The sequence below is a fragment of the Agelaius phoeniceus genome, chromosome 1 (assembly GCF_051311805.1).
Source record: "Agelaius phoeniceus isolate bAgePho1 chromosome 1, bAgePho1.hap1, whole genome shotgun sequence".
NCBI lineage: Eukaryota > Metazoa > Chordata > Aves > Passeriformes > Icteridae > Agelaius > Agelaius phoeniceus.
This window is the reverse complement of record NC_135265.1, coordinates 19,423,769-19,443,872: the sequence shown is the minus strand read 5'-3', so window position 1 is coordinate 19,443,872 and position 20,104 is coordinate 19,423,769. Positions and strand designations below refer to the sequence as shown.

Genomic DNA, 20,104 nt, shown 5'->3' with positions numbered 1-20,104 from the left:
CCATGACCAGTTACTTTGTAAAGTGAAATATTCACTCCAGCTTTACATTCCCATCCACCACAGTTGAGAACTTCATGAAACAGTCACAGTTTCATGATAAAGCTTTTTCTTGGTTGCCGATCAGCGTAACTCAATTTGGATCTTACACGAGTCACTGCACAACTGCTGTGTCAATTAGAAAGGGCACAGCAATCTGGAGTCTGAGCTAGCTCTACACAAGCAGAAGTAATACAGGTAGGCACCAAGCCTGCTAGCACAAAATCAACAAGTCAAAAAAAGTGAAACTGATTTAAACCAACAGGGTGATCTTAAGAGATCACTGCGTTTCATCCAGTGCTAGGAGCAAGAATTCATCGCAGAGCATAACATCAAAATTCAGCCTGTGAAACACTGTCCAAGCATCTACTGTTTGTTTTAAGTAGGCAAGTAGATAAAGAATTCTGTTATTTCTCTGCTCTCCGAATATCATACCTTTTTTTAAATGTATTCTGATATAGTTCTTACCACTGCCCATAGTCACTTGAATCTTTTTTATACATGAGGACTACCAGTTACATTTATGATGAAGACAGTCAAATAGGTCAACTATAGAACTCTGGGGGTTCAATTCTGTCATATTTAAGAGATCTCACAATAGCTGATGATGGTGCTTATCAAACAAAATTCTCCTTTAAATTCAGTACTCACCAGACTTGCTGAATGAGGCTGTGAATGCATGGACCTCATGGATGACATACTGGTCTGGTGCATGTATCCATATCCTTGAGTCTGGCTTTGTTGATATGCCCCAGGGAGAACAGGGGCTGCATTAAAAAAAATACGCACACATTAATTAGTATTTTAAAACAGCCCTTAACTAACATTTTGTAGAAATGGTAGACTATTTTCACTGTTAACAGCATTAAATCCTCCATACAAAACAGTTCAGAATTATTTCCATAAAGAACATAAGGCTTTTTAAAGGTTGATTTACACAGAAATGTAGCCAAAGCTATAGCAATATATCCACAAACACCATCATGGTTAGTTGGAAGGAAAAGCTTAATGTACTATTAGAAGTTTAATCATTGAAAGGTTTAGAAAGTTTAAGACACCACTAACTCAGTTTTGGTACTGACATAGATGAGGCACTAAATATATGTCCCATAAGCTGTCACTTTAGGGAATGAATGATGAAAAAAAGCTAATACAGTTTTGAAATGGTTCACCAGAATTTCACTGTAATTAATTCTTAACTCATTGCAAACTCACTCTTATTCATTAGGCTATGAACAAAGAATGATTTTGATTCACAGGAAGAGGAAGAAATTTTAAGTGAGCCCACAGTTGAGTTTTTTAGTTTATTCTGATTCAATCAACATCCTTAGTCCAACACACAGAGATCAATGCTACTTATATATTTCAAAGTCCACATTATTCAGTATTTTTCTCTTACCACATAATTGTTCAATTTCTTTAATACATATTTTATTCAAATTTTACCAATTCTGTAGGCTAATCAATAATATATTAACTTCTATTGTACCAAGAACTGCTGAAATCATGAATACAACCAACAGGGATCCTTAACTCTATTGCTTACTAGAAAAGCATTCATAAACTTCCCACATCTCCCCAAATATCTTACTGTGGCAACCCACTGAAATAAAATGTGTCAAAAACATGGTTGATCAAAAAACTGTGAGAAATAAGCCCAGCATAAGTGACTATTTTCCTAGTAAGGCCAAAGAGTATTTTAAAAGCAAAATTTAAAATACTGAAGTGGTTTTCAAAATAGAAAGATTAAAGTTTAGTTACCACATATTTTGTGCACATTTTACAAGACTCAGGCTCTCAGAGAATAAAGATTTCTGACTTGTGTGGAGGTTATTAGCCCATCTCCCCTGTTATTTACCAGAATTTTACTAGTTCAATGGGGAATTCATTTGGCTACACTGAAAAACAAATGCGTTTCTGCTGATACTTTTCAAGTGGTCTATTTAGCTGATAGTCTATCTGTCTCCTCTTCCAAAAGCTGTCTTTTGGTTAAAGGAGATGGAGCTTATGCAGCACATGATTAAAAATCTTCAAACATGGAGTCATTCAGCAGCCCAGCACTTCCTGGGATAGATCTCTTGAGCTTGTTGGAAAGTAAGAACCACTTCTGCAGCAGCCATCACACATAGATTCAAAAAGCAGCAAATTTAACATAAGATTTAATGGGGTTCACAATGTATGAAAGGATCCAGAACTTGTAAAATGAAAAAATACATGGGAAAAGCAGGAAAACCCAATAAAAATATATATTTATTATAAGTATTCATATTTGCACTAGTATTACTCCATAATTCTCTTCTTCGTCAGTTGTCAGGACAAGAAATGCATGTGAAAAGGGGATTACTGAGAAAATTTTTGCTCAACTGTTTCAGAATGAAAAGTCAACCTTGTGCTTTCAGCAAGTTGTTTTACCAATCCTGCTTCTCCAGCTAACAAAATTATTGATTTCAACAAAGGTTCTTCTTAAAACTTCCATTTAGTTTCAGTTAGCATATTCAAATGCACTAAATGTGTAATTACACTTTGTTCAACTGTACTTGTAAAGATAACTAACACTATACATTAACTAAGGTTTTTCTGATTTAGAAAACATGCTTCTAACTATTGTAATGAGTAGATTGTTTTGTTAAATGAGGGAAATTAAAGTGATATGCAGTCAGATGCAACACTGGAACACGATGAATAATGGATGTTTTAGAAGGGCCAAGTTCATTCTAATGACATATAAGTAGGAAGACATTTTCAAGCAGTTCAATCATCAGAGAATTACCGCTCATTAACATGTTCACAGAATTATCATGCATTAAGTGAATAGCCCTAAGTAGTTCATCAAATAATTTATGTTTCAATGTTGTTACAAGCTATTTCCACATGAGCAGATGTGGCCCTTCGTGAGAAAATAGAGAAAAACATAATTTAATCAAAGGTTCTGCGATCAAGCTGGAATGACTACATTTTGTCTAATTCACCACCAGCATGAACTGTAGGCCAGTTTGTCAAAGCCAATGGAGTCTCATCTCACACCAGCAGCAAATTACTTTTATTGCTTGAACTTTTTAACTTAGCAACAGGAGTACCTTCAGCCAACACTGGCCACTGATCAGCCAGCAGCAAGCCTGCCCCGCAAAAACAAAGGGCTGGTAGCTCTTCCCTGGTCCCTGGCAGGGTCAGGGACCCTGAGAGTCCCTTTCTTCTTCCCAAGAGAAGCAGAGGCTGGTAGGAACCTTTTGTTCTTGATTCTATCCCCCCAAAAGAGATCTTTCTTGTTTCCTATCAATCATCCCTTGTCAGCGTTAAGGCAGCAAGCGTACTGATGGTCAGCTTCATTGTAACCTCCAAGTCAAGGGGCTTATTTTGGGGAGGATAAACCACAGCTCCTGCCTCTGTGACAACTGCCAGCTGCAGGTCTGAAAGGTGCTTTCCTCTTTAGCAATCAGTGTCTCACAAGCTGAGAGAATTCTGTCAAACTGACTCAACAAATCTATTTGATACTTTACCTGCAATGATGGAAAACATAAACCACAAAAATAAAGCAGTTCTTCCAAAGCATGAGAACTTTTGGGAAGTGATAGAAATTGCAGTATTATAAAAAGATGTTATACAAACAAAAAGGAAGATTAGCTTTGCTAATTATCTTTTAGTCATTTATTTAGGTATCATATATGTGAGCATAAATATCAGCACATACTAGTGTTGAAGACACTTGAATAATTCCATGTGGACTGGAGTTTTTTCCATTAAAAGAATACTATAGTATTCTACAAAAAACTTCGAAAACAATCATTATTTTCTAACAACTTTTAACAAAAAATACTGAAGAAACTTTCAGAGGATGGTCTATTTGGAAGACTATTTGGGAATCTTGTAAATAAACAATAGTGAAGAGACAATGTCTGAGCTGGTGACATACAGATAATTCAAGGTGAGATTAAATGACGCAGAAAAAGAGGGTTTTTTTTTTTTCATCATCATCACACATAGTTAACTGCAATCTTTTGGCTCAGTCTGAAGTATAAAGTTCTACAACATCATTGATTGCAGCAGCAGCAAAAGCAATGGTTTTAGCTAACCTAAGGGAACAATAAAATACAGTGGTGGAACGTGAAATTCATTTAACTGAAGCCAGATTTATTGGTGATGGAGCTGAGGGCTGACCATTGCTCCCAGAAGTACAGGTGGATTTTTTTTTGTTGCATTAAGACTTTACCAGATGCATTCTGATTTATCAAAACTTACTTTTTTTTTTTCTTGTCCCACTTACCAAGCAAGCCAGATATTCACTTTAAATTATCTACTTAAATAAATTTATCATATATCTCTTACTATATCTTTACAGGCTTCCCCAGAGAAAAGAGCAAGAAAAATGAATGAACATTATATAAGACAGAGAGGAAGCCTCCAAGAAAAAGAAGCAGCTGAAAGAATGATAGCAAGTATCAACTCGCTGCTGCAGACAACGGGGTCTGCAGAGTGTGTACTGATCAGGAAATGCCTTGAAAGAACTGGGAAAGAAAAAGGTCCAACTGTAGAAACAGGAAAGGAATCCTTAAGAGAGCGTTGTATAACTATGAGCTTAAAAAGAAATGTTATGCTAAAAAGAAAACTCAGTTAAAAGTTTGGTTCTGAGATACATTTTATCAATACCATACTTAAACTCTCTTCCATTCTTTGGTACAGCAGAACCTTGACAATCCACAGTAAAACAATATATCCTCAGTGGTAACTACTGTGCTTTTGCCATTTACTGCAACACATGCCAGTTACTGAACCACATGTAAAATAACCACTCCATTTACTCTCACACACATCATACACTTAAGGATTTAATGGAATCCTCCCTTTTCTGATTATTATCAGAATTCACAGTTTCACTCCTAAGACTTCAGACAACTCACAAAGAATATTGCAACATACTGTAATCAAAACATGAGAGAACACAAAGTAAAAATAAAGATTTGGATTACTGTGTGCTTAATTCTAGTGTCTGCCATACATCAGGTAAAAAGCTGTAGGCTTTCTGAGCACCACAAAAGAGCCAGAATACAGCATCATCATACATCTCTGGGTTACTGCTATCACAATGAGCTCACCCAGAACAGATCAAACTGCTTATCAGAATCACACTCATCCACATATATGGAAATTCTTCCCCTTTTTTTTGCCTTGCTACTGCTGTATTTTCCACAGGTTGCTACATTTGGCACTGGCTTCAGAGACTTTCTTTAGAAAGCCTTCCCCACAGCTTTCAGTTCCTTCTTTCTTTTGCTCTTCCCTTAGAAATCCTCAGCTATGTCCCAGGCATCAGAAGACCTATCAGAGTGATGCAATCACACGTGGGGAGATGTAGGTCTACAGGACATTTCTGGGGACTCCAGTCACTCCATGTGCTGCTGTCCATGTGCACAGGTCACTGTGCCTGAACTGCACAGCCCTTTGACACTTCCCAGTGTAATACCTGGCCAAGGAAATACAATCTTAGGAAATACAGGAAACAGAACTGTTACTGCTCTCTTAAAGCTGGTGGATAATAACACCTGACAATTTTCAAAGCCTTCCCCAGAAAGTGTTAAAGAGGTTTCTTTGATTACAAATTCTGGCTAGATAATTTTTTTTGTTTTCTATCAATTTCCCCAGATGTTGGCTGCTGCACACCATCACTGAAATATTTAAAGTGAATGTTTTTCTCAAAGAAACCTCTATAAATAATATCATCTGTCCTCAATTAAAATCAGGGCCAAATTTTCAGATCGGTTGAGTTTTTTCAGGCCTTGTCCTGTCAATTTTTATTTTGGGATGCAGATTTAATACACCTCTTTGAGCAACCACAAACCCTCTAATTTCTCCTCTTTATTTCCCATGTTCTTGAGATGAGTTCAGCCCAGCATTGCATTAATCACATAAGCAACTTGAGAAACAGTTTTAAGGAGAGATTTGAAGGAAGTTAACACATTAATTCTGCAGAAGTTCACATCCTGCCCAAGCATAAACAGCAGCATAAATGGAACATAATTGCTGCCAGCCAAGAATTTAGTAAGAGATTTAAAGAAGGCCCATATCACAGGCCAATCAGAAACAAGAATCTTGACACTTTGGCAACAAGTAAGGAAGGTTAGATGTGATGAGGGTACAATGTTAAAGAGGCATAAAAGGCAGAAAAGTTATGTTTGACTGTTATGATAGCTGAGCTTCTAGCAGACTTTTAAAGATGATGTGCTGAACAGCACTCTCTGCTGAAGTTAAGAGTTTTGAATGAATTTGGCAGGAGACATGAGGGGACTCATGACTCTCAAAGAGGTTACAGACAGTCCACCCCTGGTGCCCACTGCCCATCTGAGGCTGGCTCCCCGTGAGCTCACTGAGACACTAACACTAACTTCTGCTGCCCCTTCCTTCCTCTCAGCTAGGTTGTTCTTCTGCTGGCTTGGTGAGCTCAGCCAGGGATCAGATCAAATATAAGCAAGGACAGAGGCAGGGCCAAGTACCCAAGGCCACAGACAGCAGAAAGCAATGAACAGCTAGATCAGCCCAGCTGTTGCAAGGTATGTCCCCCTAAGCACCTCTCTTTTGTGCAAGCTGCCTCTGAATTAAAACCACAAAGGAGCTGAGCCTCTTACAGATGCTTCCCTCCAGATGTCCCAGCACCCAGCTCCAAACAGAGCACCCCATACAATGCAGGTGCTCCTATGTGCTCACATGTGGCAGACACTGCTCAGCTACTTGCAAATTACTTGCATCTTACATCTCCATAATACTTGGAAAAAGTCATAGTGGAAGTTTAGAAAATATTAAGCCTAATGCAGCCAGCAAGAGCTGTTTACTTGACAGTAAAAGCAGGTGTCAGAGAACTTAAAATACTTCAATGAGTGTGCAAGGATTGCCCAGGGAGGTTGATATGAGGTACAGAACTCTGCAGCAGCCCCGTGGTACTGAGCAAGGAGATGGTCTCTAAAGAATACAGTAAAAAAGCAGAAGTAGAGAAAACAAACAGAAGAGTACAGGAATGTTAGACAGATACAACATTAGGTAAACCTCAGTAATAATTTCACAGTGCAGAACTTATTGCCAAGAATGCTCCTGTCCCCAAATAGGAGGAAAACTTAAAAATAATCCCAAAGGTTCATGTAAAAAGAAATGTTAAAAATTGGGTAAAGAAACTTTTTTTTTTGCCAATCATATAAAAATATCTATAATTTTCAGTCATTACAGTTTATGTGGCTCTTCAAAATTAAATATATTTTAACAAAAAGCTGTATTCTTTGTTTTAAAAATGTCAAGCTTCAACCTTAAAAATCTTAAATTGAAAAATGTGGTTCTTTTGGCATTGAGACATTAGTCACATGTAACCTTTCCTACATAAGTTTCCTTCTAAACTATTATCTTCTGATGAACATTGAAAAATTCCCTGCTTATCTATTACAGAGTTGGGGTTTTTTTCTAATCAGAAATAATAGCACAGCACAGTCAAATTTACTGGGAATAGATCAGACTGTGTAAGCAATATAAAAAGCACTAACCTGAAGACTGAAGATGATGAGACCTGATACAGAAAAATGCTGTTTTTAGAACAGTAGAGAACATCATAGTAAGGCATCTTGGCATTTTTTCTTGTAAAAGTAACTTTCTCTTCATTTCTTTTGGTTTTTTTCCCCTCTTTTCCTTGCCCTTTACTGGTCAGTTAGCTTGCTTTCATGGATGTCTGAGCTACCAGGCTGGTTGCTCTCAGTGGTTCTGTCAGGAGCAGCAGTTTGTCTGCATGCTATCCATTACAGGAGTCAGTAATAGTTAGTAAATTGGAATATCAAAGCCAGATATAATTAGGTTGTCGAAATAACAGCCTCAAAGTATGGCCTAATTCAGAGAGGGTGTTAATAAATATCTGCCATGCTCACTGACCTCATTAGAATTGAAGGTCTGAACTACTTGGATTCAGTGGCAAATTCAGAGTGTTACAGCTTAGGAAGTTTCCATAACCTAAATTCTAAAGTTATAAGAAATAAACTGTGCAATCTTCAAATACTTTAAAAAAAGATGAAGAGGAGGCCAACAAAATTACTGATCTTGTGTTTAAAATATCATTAATTATTCATCATGCAAAAATCAAAACATCTCTACTCTCATGACTACTTACTGACATCCTACAGTTTATCAAATAATGTATTTTAAACTAAACTTCATTAGTGTCATCATTAGACAAAGATTGTTTAAAGAATCATTTCAGAACACCATTTTATCAGCTAGCAATAATTAAGACTAACTATATTCTATGCACCATGTAAGCTGAAGTAGATTATTATGGGAAATGCAGAATCATGCAATTATAACTCTGGAGAACAATTTCAACATTAGAAATTAAAATTTGATTTAGAATGAAACTGAAACAGAAGATCTCACAAAGTTGTTGAGCATATGTCAGAGAAAATGAAGACATTTTGAAAGGAACAACAAAAAAATGTCTAGTGTGCTCATGTGACACTGGAATCCTGTGTTTTATTTGAGGTTCCCTTTTAGGCAGGGACTATCTCATATTTCAGTCCAAAGTTCTTGATTTGTATGAACAAGCAACAATATCACTAAAAATAGTTACGTTGGTCTTTGTTTTATAAGTCCATCATAAATCCAATAGGAGATGAAGAGGGAATTTGAGAAATACTAGCTAGGACATTGGAGGAACAGACAGAAACTGTCTCTCTAGTACATCATGGTCTATGTGTCTGGTGATTCAGACCTTCCCAATTCTTCACATTTTGAGCAATGATGGATCCATCAATTCCATTATATTCTTTTTCATGGTAAATTATTTTCCAAGTTGCATTCTGGCCTCTCTGAGGGATCTAAATCTCTGTATTTCAAAAGTCAGTCTCTCATGGACTATTTTTTCCTTTAAAAAAAAAGGAGTATGGCTTTCATTCCTCTTCACAGTAACTGCAAAATAACAATACATTTTTTAAAAGCCCAGGCTAGCACAGTCTCCAGAAGCCTTGTCTGCAAGCAATTACCAAATATCAGAGTCTAGAGAAAAATGAAAGGAACCCAGGATGTCCTATTTTCTACAGTCAACATTAAAAGAAAGAGGACAGTCAACAGAACATCCATCCTCATCATAAAAAGACAATTACACAGGGAATATTTTTGCCAGAAAGAGACTGTGGATACTGCTTAGAGCACCATTTTTATTGAGGTACAGGAATTGGAGGACACTGAGTAATAGCTCAAAAGCTTTTGTGATCATTAACATATTACTGTCACAGTAAAGCAACACAGAGTTGTAAAGTATTAACTACACATAATGTAGTGCTCTGGCAGCAGGGGAGGAGAAGAAGCCAAATCTCAAACAAGCCACAGAGTCCCTGTCTGTGTCTGACTCTGGATCAGTGAGGTGGTAAGTGGGCTGCAAAAAGCAAAAGCCAGCCCTGTTCCGGCAGAGCAGACAATTTTGATGTTCTGAAAATGGCATCAGCTTCCCCAGACTGCTTTTGGAATAGCCATTAAGGACTGCAAGACAATAAAAACTCAAAAGAATTGATTTGATAAATGTAATTCTATAGTAGCCCCTTCAAACAATTTTTTTTTCAAATAAAAGTAAAGGTGTTTATTATAAAATAGGGTGTTAAATGATCTCCCAGAAAATTCAGTAAAATATTTCTAAGCATTATCAGCCTTTAAAAATATAGGAAAAGGCTGTTTGTAGTGTTTATTCATATTCATGTTTTTGTCAATTTTGCTAAAAAACAGCACAAATGAAAGTGAACACAATATAAAATTACAATTTAGAATGAATTATATTAATTATTATCTTCTTCCAACCTCTTTGAATAGTTGTTTTGGGGATTTTAAAAGTTGTATGAATTCTATATCTGACTACTTGGAACTTTATGGCCAGCTACAACCATCTACTTCACTTAAATTTAATTTCACCTAAAATACAAACCATTTATCCCTCTTCCAGATTCTGCTGACAAATTTTTACTACAGCAGAGTAGTAAAAGAGAAAAATTACCTAATTTCTCTACAGTAAAAGAGAAAATTACTTAAAACTATTTGGCTTCTAACCCTAAAACTAAAGTTCTATGTGTTCCTAGTTTTGAATCTAAAAATATAATTTTAGGGTTATTGTGATGAACACAGAATATTCTAAACCAGTTAAATGTACTGACAAAAAAATTTGGTTTGATATTCAACCACAAAATCTTTTCTAGATGTTTAATTCACTCATTTTCCTCAAAAAAGCAAATGAAATACATTAAATACTCTATTGTAACTTGAGAAAAAAAGAATTGCTAATAGGGTATAGATTGTATAGATTACATTTTGTCATAGGAATTTTTCTAGCAGTTCAAATATAAAAGATCATTTTTTCAGACACCGCTACAAATATTAGTTTGGCATTTTCTTCAGTGGCAGCTGTACAATCCAAAGAGTTCAGCCTGTGTGTCTATTAGCAGCTGCTATGCCACAGCCCTGGTACACAGCCCCCATTTGCCCACTGCTTCCGTGTTGGGGCACAACCACATCACAGGGCATCCTGCTTGGAATGTGAACAGCAGCCAGGATTCAGTGTCACAAACAAACCTTAGTGCCACCTGAATTTTTGCTCAACATTCAACCTAAGCTGCAGCATGTCTCAGCTGAGACAACAATCTGCCTTTTCTCTCTTCACACACCAAACCACATAATTTTATTTATGAAGGCACAAAATGTCTTAAAGCCAGCCCAAGGCACCCTCAGTCCTAGTGGGGCCATGGTGTACCACAGGAAGCTGCAATTCCCACTTAAATTGTGAATAACACAGCTTTGCTCTAGGCTTCCTCACAAAAGGAAAGATTTAGTAAAATGAAGGTTAACATGTGACTTTACCCACATGCCTTCAACTATAATTCAAATTCTCTTACATTTACTGAACAGCTACTGCTGCCCTTGTGCATTAGAGAGAGAAGCCTGCAAGTTCTTCTCACAGAAGCTGTGCCTTGATTTCTGTGCATAGATCTATTTGCACAGTGGGTATAACCAATCTGAACAATGGTGGAAGCATAGCATTAACCAGGAGATGTATGTCACTGGACACAATTTTACTAATTACATTTATTGTCTACTGGATATAACATTCTCTGAAGTGTATCAAAAGCTGCTCTAGGGAACCACACTGAACAACTGAAACTACTCCTTGCCAAGGGAGCCATTAACACTTGCAAGTGTTGAGTCACTTGGAAACTTCCTTTCCACTTTCTGCTCACCAACTGTTTAATGGAAAAGGAAACATCAAATTCAGACAGCTGGCAGAACAAACAGAAGGATCCCCTGAACTGCTGCTACACTACAGAAATTAAAAATGGGATCTCTTCTGGATTCCCCTCTACCTGGATGTGTGGGGATTGTCTTTTGATGCTGCCAGATGCCAAGAGTGTGGGAGAGAAGCATGGGAATTAAAGATAAGCATAAGGAATCTAAGCAAAAATATTTTGGAAGCATGAAATGTAAAGCTCTCCCTGGAACATTAACTCATCCTCAGTGAACACATACTGAATGAAAATGTGCTTTCAGATGAATCAATTACTTCTATCTTAATGTATTACAACCAGCATAAAATACTTAATTTTATTCCCAGCACTCTAAACTGGACCTTAACCAAAATTTAACTAAGCAATCACTGGAATTACTCTATGAATTTTCAAGTTTTATGTTAAAAAAATCAGGTTTTACAGATACCTAATACCTCTTTGTGGTGGAAAAGAATGAAATATAATTTTCTAGACTAATTTCTCTCATGTTCTGCATTAATGAAGCACTTAGGAGAGGACACTATAGTCCAACAGTCTTGACTAGGACAGAAAACTGATAATGCACAAGATAGCACATAAATGTAGTCCCAATGCCTTTCTGGATTCCTATACTTACATGGCTTAAAAGGCTTAAATGGATTATTCAGAGATAAAATTATATATTAAGCAGAAATCCCCTTATCATGTAAACACACAGAAATTAGCACATTTGTAGGGAACATACTCAACCTGTTTCTAACTGAAATCTAAATTCTTACAACTAACTTTGTCTCTACTTTTCCTTCTTACCTCAAATCTAGAGGTGAGAAGGTTTTTAACACAAATAAGCCTCCCACTGTTTTCAAGAACTCCTCTTACTGTAATGACATTATTTTAAATCAGGAAAAAAATGTGCTTTGAACATTAGGAGTCACTGCAAAACAAGAGGCAGAAGTTGAAACAGCAAAACACACCTCCTTCAAAATAAAGATGCAATTCTCAGAAGGGAGAGAGCTCTGTCTTGCTGCCTGAAAAACCATGTCGTTTTGGGGTACAATGTGGTTACAGCAAACCTTTATAAGGGAAAAATATCATTTCTGTAAAAATATATTTGAGCATGGAAGACCAGGGTTTACTGGTTCTGAAGAGAAAGCTCTCTAACAAAGAAAACTCTCCATGCTAAAAAATTTGTAGCACCAGAGAGATTACAAATATATACATGCACTTGTGTCTGTAGGACACAGAGGAGAACTATTTGGTTAAGTTCAAAAATATCACAAAAGTTGGTGGGTAATTTTTTTATTATTTGACTGCAGGCATTTGTAGTACATTACATACTTAAGAACAGAAAATCACCTGATTACCAAGATGGAGAAACAGTTTTACCAAAATGCTGTTGAATGGAAGAAGACTATTTTTTTCCCCACATGTTGACTTTCAGGCTGGCAAACCTGCTGTGGGCTGATTAAAGAAGGAAAACCAAAGTACATCTAGTCTGAAATACAAAAAAGTCAGAAACAGATGTAAGAGTCTGGTGGCTAAGGGAAGTGTCAGTGTGACCCCCACTAAGAGGTACCAAGAGTAGACAGAGAGCATCATTTTGATGTGTTCAGCCTTCTGTGGCAGGGCAGCTGGCTGACACACTTGAAAGGTGACAAGAAACCCACAAATGCCTACAGTTCTTCCCATGAACTGTACAATTCCTCTCCCTCTGAATGCCATGTTTGATTACTGGACTCTGGGGAATACTATGGAAACAGAGTTCAGCTACCTAGCAAAAAAGAACAATTCTGCCCTGACAGAGAAGAAAAAATAACTGCTGTGTCATTCTGCTTGACCTCCCCAGAATGGCAGAGCTTAGCAACTGAATATGAATATGAAGAGTGAAGGATTCCTGCCCTGTACTCCTGACACCTGGACATGGAAGACAGATCTCTCTATCCCAACATAAAGAGCAGTCAGGTATTATTCCTTCCTTTTTTCTTCAACTTGTCTTTTACTAATGTTGATTTTTCCCAACCTCAAAACCCAAGGGTTTTTTACAAAAATTCATGGGAAGGACAGATCAAGGAAGGGAACAAAATCTGGTTTTCTTTTCTCTTCCTCGTTCAGCTATTGGGACAGAAGAAGAGTTATGAACACTATCCCAATGCAAGGAGACTCCTTGGCTTCATACTGAGAAACATCTGCAATTCCAATGTGTGAAATAAGGAGGGATTTTCTTTATTTTATCCGAGTAGTTTGTAGTCTTCTGACCAGACTAACGAGGAGCAGAAGCAGCAGCAAAGCTCCTTGTGCTAGGATTTTCTGTGGTATATAGGTGTGGGTGTCAAAGCCTCAGGCAAATCCTATGAACAATCATTTTACATACAGAGTTACAGATATTGGTGTGTGCTAGGGGAAGAGAAGGAGACATCCTTGAAATTAATGTTTAACATGTCAGTGTTGGGCTGAGGAATAAAAGGCCTCTCCTTGGGCTGGTACACAGAACAAGGCTGCTGCCAGTGACACACACCAATATCTAAGGTCTGTGCTTGCTCTTTGCAGGGCTGTGCTCACACTGCAGCTCAAACAGCAACTCTACAACGAGCTCCTGCCCCAGTGAGGAAAGGAGGAAGATAACCCCTGGAGTCTGAAGGAAGGGAGGGAGCAGACTCAGCTGCCAGGACCATTTCTTCTTCAGAAGGTTCATATCACACCGTGAGGACATGCCACTGGGGAGAGAGATTAAAGGACTTACTGTTTCTCATTGATTAAACTTCCACTCCAAGCTAGATAAAGACTTCAAAACTTTAGGAAAGAGACTGCAGCATTGTGTTTTATTCAGTCTTCATAGACTTTGGAATCCTATTGACAGCAATGCCCATTTGCTGTATTTATTCCTCAGAGGTTGTTTGTACCAATTGTTTCTATGTTGTTTTTCTGTTATGTAATATCAATCAAGTATCTAAGAAAAAATTCAGTTTTCTCATAGCAATCTACTGGTTACTTTTAAGGCTGATAACAAAATAACTGGAATTTCATTGAAATCTGCGTACTTGATTGTCAGTGTGAGTAAAAGATAACTAACCAGGCAAAGACAGAGACTTGGGTGTTGTTGGCAGACTGTTTTCATTAAAATAAAGACAGGAAGACCTTTAAACTCATATCAAGGGTCCTTTATGCTAATTCTCAGTACTTGTGTGGTAGCAGTAGGTGAACTGAGTCTGAAGACCTTGGGCTGAAGGAGTGAAAATAGCTCACATGCAGCCAACCAGTAACATGCTGGCTCCAGCCAAATGTATGAAATTTCAGCAATCATATTTAAAACACAACAAAAGGCCCTTGAAAATTCTGTTCTAATATTCACTAAGATTTCCTACACTACATGTGTTTTTGGGAGTACTGCAAAACTGATTTCCCCCTCCTACAGACTGATTTCTATGTATCTTTTAAGATAACATGGTGATGACACAGAAAATAACCAAGAAACCATTTTTCTTCCCCACCAGAGTAACAAGGTATCCATAACTGAAAATGAACTGATACTCATCTCTTATTTTTCTCCATCTACAGACTACACACAATTCAAAATAAAAATAAACTGTCACTTATACTGAAAAAGTCCAAACCTGTGGTAAGGAAAGAATTTATGCATCCTGTCAATATGCTGATACCCACCTAGACAAAGGTGTGCACACAAACTAGACATTAAGAGGAAGCCAAAGGGGAAAAAAAAAAAAAAAGGAAAAAGGTCAAATGCAAAAGAGGAGGAAACCAGCCCTGAAGGTTTCAACTAGATACTTTCCAAAACAGTGCCAGATTGGCAGAGGTGTTGAGCCATATTATTGAACCAAATCATTCTTTCCTGGAGCCTGAATGCAAACTAACAGGGCAGAACTTTACTCAAAGTGAAGGAAGGGGAGCAAGAGAGTGAGTGTGGAAAGAATTGGGAGAAAACCACTGCAAAAGGCTGCATGGAAAATCAGGGCAGACAGAAAAGACTTTAAAAAAATCTAAATAAAATCCAAAACACAACAGCTGAGATATTTTTCAGACAGAATGCTGTCAAGAGAGACCTAAACTTCAGAACTTTGCTGCTTTTTCCTAGTGTTTTGTAGAGAAAAAACTGCCTGGTCTGTCTTTATAAGCAAAAATAAATCTGACATCCATATATCTCAACCACTCTTTCTGAAGGAAAAAATCTGAAAAACCCTTCCAAAAGTAAAGGATTCAGTGCCTGAGAAGTTGCAACATCACTGTTCAAAGCAGAACTAAAGGAGAAATATCACTAGTTTCTATTCCTTTTTAAACAAGATGAAAATAATTACTCACTGCCGGTGAGAATTTTGCAAAAATGTGGCACCCAGTGTTTCAGTGAAGACCTACAGAATGGCTTGCAGATACAAAGATAATCTTTGTTAGGCAATAACTAATTACAACATATTTAGGCAGACTGGGAAGCTCTCGTGCAATGCCCTCTGTTCAGTGTGGCAAAAGTCCTCAAAGATACCATGAAGTACTAAAGTCAACTCTGAAAAACAATCACAGAAAGAGGCTGTAAAAAAAGACACAAAAAGTTGAAAAGTAATTTCAAAAAGATTATTAAAATCAAAGCCCATGAACTGCATCAGCTTGCTGAAAAGTGTTAACAATTGTTTCCCATTCAATTTTACCTGCATTACTCTAAAATACTCTAACAGGGAATTTTCTGAACTTACATCATGCAAAAATCTGCTGATTTTGTAGAGAAGGACCCATGGTTCAGCTCAACATCATAATCTAAAATAACAGTCAAGGAACAAAACAGAAAGAAGTAATTCTAATGAACAATGTTAGTAGCTTTCCTGTGATGTTATTACTGAAATTCCCCAAGAGAAGAGAGAGGTATTTAGATCTGAATAAGCCTTTAACATCTGGTATTAAGTCAGAGACCCAGCTAAGGGCTGGGAAGAGGTAGTTAAGGAACAATTCCATCAGCTGTGGCAGGCGAAGATTTGAATTATGCATCAAATATCAGTAAAGGTATCTAAAATAAAGTAGCAATTGAACAATGCAGGAATATGTGAAATATGATGAGACAAGGCCAAAGACACTCAGAGATTGTAAAACTGGTTACAGGTCTCCAACTGTCTTTCAGTTGGCATGCCATCAGATAAAACAATGGCCAATGAGAAACCCTGCTGATCTAAGAGTACAAACTCCACCAGGAACAGCCATGGAATCTCACCAAAACAGACTTGGTTCTCATTTATGGTATAAGAGACATTGTATAAGGGCAATGGGCAATCTTGTCTTGTGGCTATGTGGATGAAAAAGATTGGCATTTTTAGCCAAAAATGCTATCTTTTGCTAGCTCTCTCTAAAGGTGTTCACAGAAATGGCTTTTTCCTGTAAATAACTAGGATTATGTTCAGTTAGTTAGCTGTGGCACTTATTTCTTCCCTGCAATGGGAGCTGTCTACAGGTGCTCAAATCCTGGCTAGTCAGCTGGGTTAAAATGGAAAACAACCTCTTGCTAAAATACATTGACCTTGGGAATGATCTATTCAAGACATCACCAGAACAATAGATTCAAATAGAGCCACAAAAAGCAAGCTTACTAGTGCCAGAACTACCGCAAAAACAACACCCATTTCCCATTCTCAAGTAGTAAAAAATATCTGTTGAAAATCAAATCAAATCAAGCTGACAAAGCAATGTTGAAATGGTTTGGAATACTTCCAAAGAAAAGATCAGAACAGCTATAGACAAACAGTGTGCACTAGACTGTGAAAGCCACTTTGCACCATCACAAGAAGAGAAAAAAACAACATAAATGTGCAATATTGCTATCATCCATTAAAAGAGTTGAGAATATAGTTAAAATACCAAACATGATAGTCAGATATGATACAAGGCAGTACATTTCTGTCAAAGATATGTATTTCTATCTTTGTTCAGAGTTAGCACGGCAGTCTGAACACCTTCTCCCTCACCCATTCTCAATCAGAGCTGCTTGTATGTATTTACACAGCACTCATAAAAAGGTAGACTCCTTAAGCACCAACCAACACAGGAACATATTACTCCAGTGAATGGGAGAACATAAACAAGTGCAGTCTACAATTAAGAAGCCTTAAAATCTTCTAAAAGCATCAGTAATTTAATGTTGTGTAAGCAACTAATTGGTTTCTTATAAAAAAAAAAAAAGCAACCCTTTGAATAACCTTTCCAAAGCATCATTTTTTCACAACTGAGAAGCAGAAATCACTACTTTTGAAAAACATCTATTTAGAATGCCATGATTCAGAATATTTTCACTTCATCAGTCAAGTCTAGTACATACTGTAACACCACTAGCATGACTAGACCCTTATGCATAATTTTCCTAAATTTTCTTCTAATCAACAGCATCAAACAAGTATGCAATGTGGGTTTGTACCTGAGAATGAAGGTTTGTCAAAGTATTCTAATATTAGAATTGTTAAACCATAAGAAACTACATAAACTTCCCAGCTGAATGAAAAAAAAAGAGAGCCACAAAATCCTGCATAATTGAATACAGGAAAAAGTACTTCAGTCACTAAAATACTATGATATACTTGATTTACCCACTGAAAAGCCCAAGGTAAATATGTTTTTTCAGGTTAAAGGTGTATGTCATTCAGTTACATTGTGTCATTCAAGAGAAAAAATAAAAACAGATTCATGTACATTTTGCAAAAACACAACACAATTTCTTTAAAGCTCTGTAAATAGAAGTTAAGAGGGCTTTGGAGCCAACAGCAAAACTGTGGAAGAGAATCCACAATAGAATTATATGGCACACAGAAACTGTGAAGTCTTGCTTTGCTTTCTCTGTCAATCAGGCAATAGTTTACAAAACTTCTACTTGTGACTACACAAGGATAAGGAGTTAATACAGGCCTGTGAAGTCTCAACACACTGCAACGGTGTTGTTAGTGAAAAAAGGTGGGAATAAAGGGTACCTCCTTCATCAGATGGCCTTGTTATCTCACTGCAGTAAGAAAAGGTAGGGTTCGTGTCAGAGCCATCTGACTTATAATCTCCCAGACTGGTGGAATGTAAATACTGCTTACTGTAACGGCTTGCTCTTTCTACAAAGGTAGAAAGAAATAAAGAATATCACAGTAAATAGATGATGGAAGTGCAAAGACAAGCAACAAGATAAACCCCACCAGTGCTAACATTGCTATTTATACCCTGATGGCATTAAAATTAGAGAAAAGTAAATTCTTTGCAATTTTGTTTCCATTTTGAGCATCGTTAGTTCCAAAGCTTGCTTTAAAATCTAATGCAACTAAGCTTGTTCTTTGCTTTAAAAGAATAGCAGAAATGGAAGATGGTATTGAGATACCAGAAAGGGAAGGGATAAAGATAAAGAATACAAAAATTTTCAGTGGAAAATCAAATTATTCCTTTATCCCAGCATGCATAGAAGTGCATGTGGAAATACAGTAGTATGTTGTTCCAAAGAATATTTAAGGAACCAAAGTAGCAAAGGAAATGCATGTGAAAAATTACACATTCAAAATAAACACTCCTATGCAGGAAAAGAATCAATAAACTTGTAAAACCAAAACCCACTCCCCGTTATTACATTACTTTCTCTCCTTTTCCATGTATCCTAAAATTATTAAGATCTTGGACTTCAAAAAATAGAACAAAGCATAATGTCATGTGCCATATAGGCAAAATGTGCATGGAAAAGAAATCAATTTTGTAAATAGGTCACTTTCTAGAACTCTGAAATTTTATAAGGTCCAACTATTTGAAAATTCTACTTATAGCAAGGACAAAGTAGGTCAATGCTTTTTAAATGGCTACTTGTAAGTGGCATGAATAACTTGTTAAGATAAGATTTATTTCAAGATTTCTTTTCTGCACATGCGATTACAGCTGAAGTTCCTATAAAATACTGCTTTTAAACTACAACAGTTATAAATATATATACAATATGCTTATAAAACATGTGGCTGGCATATTGACCTGAAAATTTACAGTATCAACTTAATTTCACAAACATGAAAAGCTGAACTGGGGAAAAGTCAGGATATAAGCAATACCAGAAAGCATATGCAGACTCCTAGACTGAATATTGTCCTCCAGAGGATCAATGTCGAAGATGGAGCCAGGATCTGTGCGCCAAACTTTAAGATCTTTTTCCAAAGCACAGAAAGTATAAGACAGACAAACAACAAAGGAAGTAAAAGCATGAAAGGAATGAGATTTAACAATCAATAATCAATTTCCTTCATCTAGAAATTAACCAAAATACCTAGATATTCACCTGAAGAGATCAGAAAGCCTAATTTTCTGCTTAAAAGAACTTAGTGCATTAATTTTAAGCACTGACATTACTTGAAGGAGACTCTTGCTCCCAATTTTTTTACATTTTCTAAACATAATCATAGTATGTTCTTAAGTCTAAATAAATGGGAATCGGTTAATTATCACATATTAGAGCTCTCTTCCAGTAGCAGAACCAAAATCATCAGAGCTGTAAGATTATTTCCCCAGTTCACCAGCAGCACCCTTATGTGGGGAGATGCTGCAGTGTATATCCCTGTTGCTGACAGCTGGCAGGTTACAGCTCCACAGCTGACAGAGACACTACACAGTTTCCTTTGCATATAGCAGAGATCATGTCAGCATAAGAAGAATCAGGGCCATAGCTCGTCCAAAATAAATTTCTACTGATTGCTTAATTCATGTAAACTCAAAAGTATCTATCTTTCTTAATTAATATCAAAAAAATGAACTAAGGCGACAAATTCAGCTGTAGAAATCTGCATTGTACACATCTACCATGGGAAAAAATTACTCTTGAA

At 36.8% G+C, this 20,104-nt stretch overlaps 1 protein-coding gene across 1 annotated transcript in view; it reads right to left on the bottom strand.

Annotated features, from left to right (window-relative positions):
* The window catches only part of NEBL (nebulette), a 92,253-nt gene that overhangs the window by 9,786 nt on the left and 62,363 nt on the right, over window positions 1–20,104 (bottom strand). The window contains 3 exon segments of the mRNA XM_077174146.1: window positions 688–803; window positions 18,242–18,370; window positions 19,340–19,432. Of these exon segments, the coding sequence (XP_077030261.1) occupies window positions 688–803; window positions 18,242–18,370; window positions 19,340–19,432 (338 nt within the window).